This window comes from Pristis pectinata, chromosome 9 (genome assembly GCF_009764475.1).
Source record: "Pristis pectinata isolate sPriPec2 chromosome 9, sPriPec2.1.pri, whole genome shotgun sequence".
In the NCBI taxonomy this organism is placed as follows: Eukaryota; Metazoa; Chordata; class Chondrichthyes; order Rhinopristiformes; family Pristidae; genus Pristis; species Pristis pectinata.
Genome location: NC_067413.1, coordinates 23,415,143 through 23,427,404, shown reverse-complemented (window position 1 = coordinate 23,427,404; position 12,262 = coordinate 23,415,143). Strand labels below are relative to the sequence as shown.

At 39.3% G+C, this 12,262-nt stretch overlaps 1 protein-coding gene across 5 annotated transcripts in view; it reads left to right on the top strand.

Annotated features, from left to right (window-relative positions):
• The window catches only part of LOC127574335 (PHD finger protein 20-like protein 1), a 74,742-nt gene that overhangs the window by 44,301 nt on the left and 18,179 nt on the right, over positions 1 to 12,262 (top strand). For 2 of the 5 annotated variants that reach the window (XM_052023259.1, XM_052023260.1), the window contains exons 12-15: positions 4,484 to 4,699; positions 6,020 to 6,070; positions 8,331 to 8,420; positions 10,307 to 10,504. In XM_052023259.1, the coding sequence (XP_051879219.1) occupies positions 4,484 to 4,699; positions 6,020 to 6,070; positions 8,331 to 8,420; positions 10,307 to 10,504 (555 nt within the window). Of the gene's footprint in view, positions 1 to 4,483; positions 4,746 to 5,497; positions 5,524 to 6,019; positions 6,071 to 8,330; positions 8,421 to 10,306; positions 10,505 to 12,262 lie in introns of those variants that run through there. The other 3 variants (XM_052023261.1, XM_052023263.1, XM_052023262.1) reach the window with 3 other exon arrangements.

The window sequence follows — 12,262 nt, the reverse complement described above, 5'->3', positions numbered from 1 at the left end:
GATCCTATTGGTCTTGTTCTTGAAAATTTTCAGTTATTTTAGAATCCCCAGAATTTGGAAGAGGTTCGAGAATTGTTGGAGGGAAGTGTTTCCTAATTGTCAATAGAAGATATTAGGAAATATCTTAAGACTGGCACCCATTTCATTGTTCTTTCACAATAGAAGGGCATGATGATAATTGTCCCCAGTGAGGACTGCAGGCTTCGTTTGGTTATAACAGATAGTTACATGAAAAAAAATCAATTCTAAAGAAAAAAAGCAGTAGGACGGAAGTGGATTTAATAGCCCATGGTAAAAATCAGTGGAAAAGGGTTGATAGCTAGCTGGGCTGGATTTGTGTCATTCAGTGATACCACGTGTTTGTCATTAGTGACAGATTGGACATGAGGCAACTTTTGTGCACTAATTGGTGCCTAAAGTACGAATGCAAAATCAAAAGTCACAACAGAAAATCCTTACTTTAAGAAAATATTGAATGAGGATCAAAAAAAACTGCAGTTGCTAGAAATCTAAAATAAAAATAGAAAATGCTCGAAACATGCTGCAGGTCAGGTAGCATCTGTGGAAAAAGAAACAGTTAATGTTTCGATGGAACACCCTCTGGCAGAAAGAAAAGCTGATAAAAATGCAAAATGCTGGACTACTTAGCATTTCAGGCAGAAAGTAAATTAGTTAACATTTCAGGTTGATAAACTTGCATTAAAAGTGGAGGAGAGTAATTATCCTTAATTTAGTGTGCATAGAATTAACATAAAGTTGATAGCTGGTTAGAGAAAATAAACTCAAAACTATACTTTGACATAGTAAGACTACAGGAGAAGTGGAGTAGTTTGTATCTTAATGACAGGCAACTCTTTGAGAGAGGGTGATCACTAACTGTAATTGGTTTAGCCAGAATGCATTGACTCCTTGAAGAAAAACAAATGCACTTTACTGGACAGTTGAAAACAAATGAACCTAGAGGCATCCTTCATTTGAATTCTCCTTGTGGTTTTTAATACATAGTTTCTTACATTTTAATGCGGTGCTTACTTTCTTTCTGCCCTTGACCCAGTAACTAATGTCAAAAAAATAGAGGATCCATTAGCTCCCAAAGAAATGGTCATAGAACTTGACCGTGGCAAGTTCAAGTGCACATTCCGCAGGTGCTTCAAGATTTTTTGTAAGGCCAAATTGCTAGATTACCACATAAAGTATTACCACAGTGCAGAGAAAGAAATCGACCCCGACACTGGATACCCGAAGAGTGGGATGCAATCTCGTGCTACCTCTGTGGGCATGCTAGCATCAACAGTGGATAGCCTAGGGTTGAAGAGAGGAAGACCATTGCCAAGCTTAACTTGTAAGTATGGATTATCTGTTTGGATCCGTAGAGATAATCCTTGGAGGAATCGATGTAAATACAAGAACAAGTGCATAGGATTTCTTTCAAACAATTTGGGGAAACTTTGAACCAGCTTCTCTTATGCTCTTGTTATTGCTTGACCATTGCTTCCATTAAGAAGCATTTACCAATGGAACGTTGTCTGGTGCTACAAAGTACTGGATCTGTCAATTTGCAAAGGTATATAATGCACAAATAAAAATAGAAAATACTGGAAATACTCAGAAGGTCAGGCAGATTCTGTGGAGAGAGAAATCAAATTAACTGTAGAAGATAAAACCTTTCATTAGAACTGGCAAAAGATAGAAATAAAACAAGTTTTAGGATGCAGAAATAAAAAACATAAAATGCTGGAGGTAGCAGGTCAGGCAGGATCTGTGGGGAGAAAACCAAAGTTAACAGTGCAGGTCAATGAACTTCCATCAAAACTGGAAAATTGATTAAACAAATGTTTTAAATTGCAGAGAGGGAGAAGAAGAGAGAATAAAGGGCAGTTCGTGATAGGGTGCATACAGGTGCTGTGGCCAGGTGATTCAAATGCTGCCGATGCTCTCTGAGAGAGGGAGATGAATATCTGTGAATCGTAGCTGATCTGTCTGCAGGGGTGTAAATAAAGGAAGATGAATGAGGGCTGTAGAGAGAAGGGGAACACAATGCTGGAATGATGAGATGCTGAACACAGTAGTTGTTGGAAATCTGAAATAATAAAGAATGCTGGAAATATTCAGCATATAAGGTTGTACCTGTGGAGAAAGAAAACCTGAATTAATGCACCACAACTGGCTAGTTCTGACACAAACAAAAAAGCTTGCTTCAGACTGCAGTCTGAACATAATAGACTACATTTACCTCAGCTGGACGTGGAGGCTGAGGAGGCTACTGTCTGCACCCAAAGACATCTGACGAGTACATAGTGAAAATGTAATGTTGAGACCCCGCCTCGGAATACACTGACCGTCTGCGACAGGAAGCAAAGCTGCTGGAAAAACGTCACCCCTGTAAAAAATGGCAAGGTTCTGCAACCGTTTTTTTAAATATCTCTGATATTCTGTGATATTTTGAAACCATTGATGTTTTAAATAATTTAAAATTCAGAATTATTTAAGTTCAAAAAATAATCACTTCATAAGTTAAAACACATAAATAATTTAAATCATTAATATAAGTAAAAACAAATAAACTTACCTTTTCTAGTCTAATCTAGAGGATCAGAAATACTGAAATGGTGTTACCATTCCTTTGCAAAATTTTCTTACTTTGCAAGAATTTGTAGCAGGGACCAAAGACAGTGTTGAGAGAAATGTTTGTCCTCCATTACTTAATCTCAGACCAGCAGTCCAGTAGCAAGGGGATATTGGCAGGGATTGAGACAAGTCACTGGAGCTAAATATCATCAAAGTACATCTGGAACAGATGACACACTTATTTTAATAGTACACCAGATTAAAAAATGTTGTGGGTGTGGGAAAGCAGAGTAAAGATAATATGATATAAGGTCATCTATTGCCTTGCAAGCAACAAGAAGAAGACTCTGAAGTTATGTTTTACAAAGCTCTCAATTGCTGGGATTGTCCACATGTTAATTTAGCAATTCCATGATTTCTGGTCAGTAGTAGATTAATTGATAGAGATCGGTCTATATTATTAGTCATCATCCTCATCATCGGTATTAACATCCTCATTATCATTATTATCATTCTGCTAGGGACCATTTTTTTTTGGTTCAGTAATTCCTACATTCTTAATCCCTTGCTGAAGTTCCATTAATTTGTGAGCACCATAGTAATGCCATAAATACAGATAAAGAAGGCTTGATTCATTCCTAGAAATAGCACCGACAGTGCCCCATAACTGTATTCAACTGTTTATTAAATGACTCCAGTATTTTCGAAAACTAAAATAATAATTATTTGAATGTTGTCATGATGCTACATGGCAAAATAAAGTGTACATGATTTTGTCTCAATGAATGCCTATTCTGCATTTATCTTTGACTTTCAACTTTGCAAATTGGAGGGTGTTTGCTATGTTCACAAGTGTGGTAGATTCGCAGAACCAAGGACTTATGTACCTGCATTGAAGCATATGGTACAATGCTAAAAAGCACAGATAGAAAACTATTGTTCTGCTTGATTCAGTTAAGCTCAAACTGCTTCAAATCCCTAAGCCTGAAGGGTTTGGTGGAGAAACGCTTAAGGGTGTTGGTGCCTTATGTCATTGTTTTTTATTTTCATCGGTATATTTTTTTCAGAAAACGTAAAAGCTCCCTGAATAAAAACAAGCTCTGTTAGTTCCTTCTCTTTAAGTTTATATGCTGCAGTGATGCATATTAGCCATAACACTATAGTGGATCCTACATAAAATTACTAGTAGAGCAGCCAGGTTGACAGTTCAATGCTAAATTTTGTTGCTTATTACCAATGCTTGCTCCAGCAGTCTGCAGCTGTAGCCACGGCAAGCAGTATAGTAGTTTGTTTAGAACACATTAAGTACTGGTTCTCATTTATACTGAGGCAATGGAAAAGAAATTGGTCAACATCTATCACATGAAATGGGTTTGTAGTGAATCATTTTACTCCACACTCAATTTTCTTTGCCATGATTATGAGTTTGTTTCACATCGTCAACACTGAGTAGTTTCACCTCGTGAAAGGGTTTTAGTTAGACATTTTTACCTCTTCACTCTCTCTCTTCCCCCATCACCACTCCCCTCTTACCACCACCCCACCTCACTGCCCATGGAACCAGTATATTTTTCATTTCCTTTTGAGAAATTAATTGTTCTTTTTTGCTTGTATTCTTGTTACTACTTATTAACTTTCATGACTAAACTCCATCTGTGGCTGAGTGGATATGTGTCCTCAGAGTTGTAATGCTAATCTGAGAAGAGTAGTACATAAGCAAAAATTTCCCTCAGTGACTTTTCCTTATTCCTAGGGAGGATGTACAAGTCATTTGGCATAAGTAGAATTGTAAGTCATTATGTTCCACTTTAACATACGTTCAACTGGGTGTGATTTTTAAAAAAAATCTATTGCACTTAGCAGTAAATAATCAGCACTTTGGATTTTACAGCTGTACACTTTTCTAATCCCTTAGCACCACCATCCCATCTCCCTGATTTGCAGCCAGAGAAGTCTGTTGATATAAGCCTCAAATCTTCCAAAGTCTTCAAGAAAAAGCGATCATCTGCATCATTCAGTATAGAAGAAACAGACACTCCTCCTGCACCCTCTGTGAAGGAGAAGAACACAGAGAACATGCCTGAGAAGATAGTTCGGAAATGTGTTGACAGAGACAGAAATGCAGAAGTTGGTAAAAACCATTTCTGTTATTCCATAGAAGCAGGAGCAGACTTACGGTGATTAACCTTGCTTAAAATTGATAAACTCCCCCTTCTACCTCCAAATTAATTAATAACTGGAATTTGCACTATTTGTCGTGAACCTTTATACATGGAAATTTCTTCCTGGTCACATTTACTTCTGACATAGGAAGTTGCCAACGATGCATTTATTTATTGTATTTGAAGCACAACTGTGATGACTAAATTTGCCTCTGAACTGCAGGTCAAATCGTCTACAGTAGTCTAGCTCGTGAAGCATAGAGACCCTTAACCTGCTGGAGTAAGTTCCCAATGTCACTGTCGTTTTGATACCCACTGGTATTAAACATTGGGATCAGGTGCCTTGTGTTATGCTGAAATTAAACAGAGTGATTAGGTTACTTGAGAATTCAGAAACATTGTGATTGGCCCTCCATGGTCTGACCAGAAACCTGATATGTTGAACATCAGATTAAAGGGCAGACCAATTTTGCACATGTTCACTCCCACTCAATAAATTTATTACAAGAGATTGGTGGAGCTGACATTAATTGAAGGTGCTTGCATGTTCAAGAACTTAATTCTGAGATAGTTAATATTTTTCTTTTCTGTTTTGCAGACAGGTGAATAAAGCAAATGACTTTTTCCCTCATCTGTGGAGTAAATGAAGCGTATACTTCCTTAACTTTCAGTTTAGATATGCATTCAGAATTTTGGATTTTTAGGTTTAGTATCATTGTTCTTGCTTTATGTTTTCTTACTTTAATATCCCCCCTCATCTTCCGAAGGTTCCTCCTAGGAGGGCAATGCCACAAGCATCAGAGACGCTCTGGTAATTTACTTAAGTGCTCATTCATTTTGTGTGAGCCTCGATAGAGAGAGCCAGCAAGCTCTATGAATATGCATGCTGAGCAGGACAGTTGAGGCCAATCCTGTCCTTGCCTTACAAGGACACAAGCTTTTCTTATACTGGATGTACTGGATAGCAATAATAGCAGCAATCACAGCTAAAATTCTTCATCCTTTCTCTTCCCTGGAAGAGGGCTACTACAATTACTTATAATAGTCCTTCTATTACTGCAGTAAACAGAAAATAATTAGGCTTTTGAGTAATACTTAATGTCCAGTTTTTCATTGCTCTGTGTTAGACTAGATAGTGTTGTTGTAGCTTAACATTTTATAGAATTGTGTAGACTAAGAGAATATTTCAGAATTCAATCACAGTAGTTTTTGTTCAAATAGTAATTTTTTGAAAGTGTGTTATAGTAACGTCTGAAGACAGGATGTTAAACTATCAGTGCTTCCAACAGGAATGAAAAGTGAAAAGAAGATGAAGTATGAAGAGAAGAGTTTATTGCCTGGTATGATATAATGTTACATGCTAAAGTATTTTCAAGACTGTATTGACACTTATGTATTGTTTGTATGTCCACTTCAACAGGAGGTGAGACTTATAATAACTTATGAAGACCAGAAGCTTTATTCCTGGTTAATTCAACTTGTCAAAGAGGACTATGGAGCAGACTCTTATTCTGCTGGTTTTCTGGTCCGTCTCCTTATTAAGCCATGCTTAATTTGCCTTCGAAACTTTTACAAATTCGTACAAAGAATAATGCTTGAAATCTGGGATAACATAAGAAAATGGCAAAAACTTTCAGAGCAAACTCATCAATAGCTGAAAAGGGGATAAAAACAAAAGGATAATATTTCAGTCTTCATAAAGTTTTGCCACCTGAGTTAGGTGTAGGCACAAAATTGCAACATTAATATTTGAGAGGTACTCCCTGCACCTCATGTCTTTCTTTCCACTTTGTGCCCACAGACACCTGACCCTTTTGAGTCCTGAATGTCAGTTCATTAACAGCCAGAAATTAATTTTCTTAAGGAGGGCTTGCATTTGACTCCTCGTAAACCTGAGGGTCTGTGGGGATTCTGGTGTGGTTGGAAATACTTGCATGCAAGTTCCATTTGCCTTAAATGGCACCTCCATACTGCAAAAATCTTCACTGAAGCATATGAGAGAATGGGCCTTGTATTCAACAAATCAAAGGACCTTCACCAACCTGTCCCTGTTGCATCACATTGCCCTCCAACAATAAAGGTTCCTGGTGAGATGCTGGAAAACATGATGCACTTCCCATAGCTCAGGAGCCAGCTCTTTGCAAAGGTAGCAGCAATGATGAAATGAATTTTTAATGCACCAGCAGTTATATCTGCTCTCCTGTAAGCTACTGAGACCTGGACTACTTATAGCAGGCATCTCAAAGCAGTGGAAAGATACCACCAACCTTTTCTATCCAAAATCTTCCAACTTCACTGGAAGGATAAGGAAATGAATTTTAATGTCTTCTCTCAGGCCGACATCTACTCAGTCAGCTAAACTGGACAGGCCATATCATTCCCAACACCAGACTCCTGAAAAGGATGGCCTATTCTGAGTTTTGTCATGGAGAGAGATTACCAGGCAACAAAAGAAAAGATTCAAGGATCTGCTTGAGAAAACGTAACATCCCCACTGACTGCTAGGAATCTCTGCCTGTGACTAATGGAAGTGAAAAATGAGTATTTAGATTGTCATTGAGAACCTCAAGGCCATGCATCGGGAGCACACGGGGGCCCTGTGTAAAGGACAGAAGGAGCATACCAACACACAAACAGCCACCTGCTGCCCCATCGGTGAAAGAGTGCACAGTCCTACCCTAGCTTCAGGAATCATCTCAGAACCCAGAATGAAAGCAAGTCATCTTTGATCTGAAGTACTGCCTAAGAAAAAGTACCTTAAGGTTGAAATGTGACCTGCAGGGCTCTCACTTCAGGCAGGTTTGGTGCATCCAATAACGAACCTCAGAGGAAATTGTCATCAGGATGTTACAGTTCAAAACATTCCCAATGCAAAATGATATTAAAAAAGAAATAATGTCCAGATATTGATCTGTGTCTTGAATTTTACAAGTTCCAATTCCTTCCTGACTAATCTTTAGAAGTAGCTATAATTACCTACACCAGACTTTTCTACCACTTTGAAAGGGACAAGTGGGCTTATAGAAAGGTTGCAAGAAGGCACCAAACTAGAGAAACAAAGGACCGCAGATGCTGGAATCTAACTGAAAAACATGATGATGCTGGAGGAACTCATCAGGCCAGGCAGCATCCATGGAGAAAAGCAGGCAGTCAACGTTTTGGGTCAGGACCCTTCTTCAGGACTGAAGATAGGAAAAAAGGGAAGCCCAATATATAGGAGGGAAAAGCAGAGCAGTGATAGGTGGACAAAAGAGGGGAGGTGGGGTGGGCACAGGCTGGTGATAGGTAGATGCAGGTAAGAGATAGGCAGGTGCGGGAGAAGAGGGTAGAGCAGATCCACTGGGGGATGGGTCAAAGGTAAGGAGAGGGAGGGAAAAAAGTAGTAAAACAGAAGCTAGGAAAGGGAAGAAGAGAAGAAGCATGGTGGGGGTGGACCACCAAACTACCCCTGAGTATTGTGTGTAAAAATTTTGGCCTGTTAACTTTTCTCATGTGATAAGGTAAGTGGGGAGAGAAGGGGGATGGGTATAGCACAGGTTAACTCTTCATTGACTAACGCAGGAAAACAGGAGAGAAAAATATATTTTCATATTCCAAAAGGTAAAAAGGAGAGCAAAGAGAAGAAAGACAAAGGACATGTTGAACTAAAACAAAAGAAAAAGAAAAAGAAGAAAAAGAAATCCAAGTATGGTAAGTGGAGCTGGTCATATTTAACAAATGCTGTTTGAACAATCACTTGGTTATCTTGTGCCTTCTGCTTTGGAGCATTTTACTTTATTAGAGTAAAATGTTCCAAAACAGAAGTATTATCAAATATAAAATTGACTTCAAGCTAAAAGAAATCTGAGGACAATAATTAAAAATTTTGTGAAAGACGGAGGCTTTAAATATGATCAAAGGAAGAGAGATAGAAATGAAGGAGTGGAGAGAGAAATGATTAAGAAAGGGAATTCCAGCACTTCTGCTCTAGACAGCTGGCAGCACAAGTACCGGTGCTGGGAATTTTGCTTTATGCCTTCTGAAATTTACCATCTCCAGTATAAAATATAAGGTTGTCTAATTAGAGTGCAGCTGGAAAGATGAACGTAATGGTGGCAAATGGAATTTAATCCACACAGAGGAAATGGCAGAGATCTTGGGGATCTGATGTACAGAGGGACCTTGCGATAAAAGGCAATAGCTCCCTGAAAGTGGTGACCCAAGTTGATAGGGTAGTGAAGAAGGCATTTGGTATGCTTACCTTCATAGGCCGAGGCATTGAGTATAAGAGTTGGGACGTCATGTTGTAACTGTACATAACATTGGTTAGATTGCACTTGGAGTATTTGTACAGTTTTGGTCACCACACTACAGGAAGGATGTGGTGGCAATAGAGAGAGTGCAGAAGAGATTCACCAGGATGTTGCCTGGAATGGAGGAATGTCATTATAAGGAGAGATTGGATAGGCTGGATTTATTTTCACTGGGACACAGGAGGCTGAGGGGTGACTTTACAGAGGTTTATAAAATTATGAGGGGCATTGACAGGGTAGATAGAGTCTTTTTCCCAGGGCAGGGGAATCTAGAACTAGAGGGCACAGGTTTAAGATGAGAGGGGAGAAACTTAAAGTAAATGTGAAGGTTTTTTTTAACCACACAGCGGCTGGTGGTTATCTGGAACAAGCTGCAACGGGGGGTGGTAGAGGCAGATACAATTACAACACTTAAAAAGCATTGGGGCGGGTATTTAGATAGGAGAAGAGTAGAGGGATAGGGGCCTAATGCAGGCAAATAGGATTAGGGTAAATAGGCATCACAGTCGGCATGGATGAGGTGAGCTGAAGGGGTCCCGTTTCTGTGCTGTGTAATTCTATGATACGATTCTGTCTCCCAAGGACCAGTGGGAACTGCTTAGAAAATTGTTCAGTGCATTATCAAAGCTCTTATGTTAATTTAGCCTTACTGTGATAAACTCCATTCTCTTAGTGAGCTGCAAGAGTCCAAAATTAAATGAGGTGAGTCAAAACAATGGCACAAAACAGCATGGAGATTGTAGAAAAGCAGGCTGTGTTTTCTTCCATTTCTTTATCTGTATCAGTTGTACTTAAAGACTAAGCAAGATTCCCGGTTTTACTACAAGTTTTTATTTTGCCTGAGGGCAGTCATGAGAGATGCTGGTACAGAAAATAGTCGAGAAATAGTGAGCAATGCTTTCAGCCATCTCCATTAACTGTTAGACTGATGGAAGCAAATAAACAGAGAGGAATTCTACTGGGTAATTTTCATTGTGTCTCAAATTTCATTATGCATCGTGATGTGGATCCTTTCATTTTTGGGATTAATGCATCTCCCTAACAGATATTGTATTCTACTTACTAATATTATTCTGTGTGATATTAAAGTGACTGATAAATCGATATTTTGGTCCTGAGCATCCAAAGAATTGATCTCTTTTCACATCCAAAGGCCGAATGATCTACTCTTCTGTATTCCTAAGTCTTCAGGACTGAACGTTTTTCATTCAGGTTGAAATTTTGCATGTGTCTCTGAACTAACTAAGCATTCTTTTTAACGTGCTGGTCTTGCTTTCTGCTCAGAGTTGACAGACTGTGAAGGATTCAAAGATGTTTCTGTGGAATCTTTGGATAGGTGTCCCTCTCCTCTAATAAAACCTGGAAGTTCCCTCTCTTTGCGTTGTGGATCAGTGTTGAAACCAGCATATGTACCTCCAAAATCTCACCCGTCCTCGGGATCGTTGCTGGAGCTAAGCACAGATCATGTATCTAGATGTGAATGTAAGTATTGAAAGATACTTGGGATGAGTAGGTTTTTGGTTCGGCAAGAATATTCACCAGTAAGTAATAAATTACCATTTCCTTGATGTGACTGTTATCACTGAAAAAGATATAATACCTGTTTGAGAAGCTATTAGTTTTTTCGAAACAATTCTGTTTCTCCTCAAATAGTGGAAATAGTTTCCCTATAATGACAGAAAAAATTATTATTCTGTAGTGAAATACCTTTACTTGAGGTTGAAAGATTATAGTAATCTCAATGTAAAGAGTTGGCCAAGAGGATTGATGAGGGCAGGACAGTAGACGTTGTCTATGTGTACTTTAGAAAGGCCTTTGACAAAGGCACGCAAGGTAGGCTGATCCAGAAGGTTAGAACACATGGAATCCAGGATGAGCTAGCCAATTGGATACAAAATTGCCTTGGTAGTAGGAGTCGGAAGGTGGTGGGGGTTTGCTTTTCAGATTGGAGGGCTGTGACCAATAATGGGCTGCAGCGATTGGTGCTGGGCCCTCTGTTGTTTGTCATGTGTATTAATGATTTGGATGAGAATGTTGATGGCATGATTAGTAAGTTTGCAGATGACAGAAAAATTGTTGGTGCGGTGGACAGTGAAGAGGGTTGGCTATGGTTATAACAGGATCTAGATTAATTGGGAAAGTGGGCAAGGGAATGGCAGATGGAATTTAACTCAGATAAGTGCAAAGTGATGTATTTTGGGGAGTTAAACCAGAGCAGGATATACACAGTGAATGGCAGGGCCCTGGAGAATGTTGTTGAACAGAGAAACCTTGGGAGACAAGTACATAGTTCCCTGAAAGTAGCAATATAGATAAACAGGGTGATGTTGAAGGTATACAGGTTGCTTGCCTTTATCAGCCGAGGCATTGAGTATAAGAGTTGGGACATCGAGTTATTGTTAGACCATAAGATATAGGAGCAGAATTAGGCCACTTGGCCCATTAAAGCCTGCTCTGCCATTAAATCATGGCTGATTTTTTTTTCTTAACCCCATTTTCCCGCCTTCTCCCCGTGGTCAGGCTGTACTTGCAGTACTATGCGCAGTTCTGGTTGCCACACTAAGAAAGGATGTGATTGAGCTCGAGAAGGTGAAGAAAAGATTCACAAGGATGTTGCTTGGATTGGAGGGCTTGAATTATCAGGAGAGGTTGAATAGGCTAGGTCCGCTTTTCCTGAAGCAAAGGAGGCTGAGAGGTGACATGATAGATTATGAGAGTCATAGATAGCTAGTGTCTGTTTTCCATGGTAGGGGTAACTAAAACTAAAGAGAATAGGTTTAAAGTGAAAGGGAGGAGGTTTAAAGGGGATCTGATGGGTACATTTTTCACACAGAGTAGCTGGTATCTGGAATGAGCTGTCAGAGGAGGTGGTGGAGGCAGGAATATTAACAATGTTTAAGAGGCATCAAGACAAGTACTTGAATGAGTAGGGTATAGAGGGATTTGGACTTCATGCAGGCAACTAGGATTAGTATAGATGGTTGGCATAGGCGCAGTGGGACGAAGGGCCTGTTTCTACACTGTACAAATCGATGACTATAAATCTCCTTCACTGGTTGATTCATTTCAACACAGGATACACTTGCTGGCTCATTGTATAAGTCCCATAGGTTCCTCTCTAATTGTTACTTTGTAAAGGGAATGGATAATAACATGTACAGTAAAACCCCAATAATCTACTTTTCAGCCACTCAGAAATCCCTATTCAGCATCTGATTCACCAGATGATGTTTGCAATTC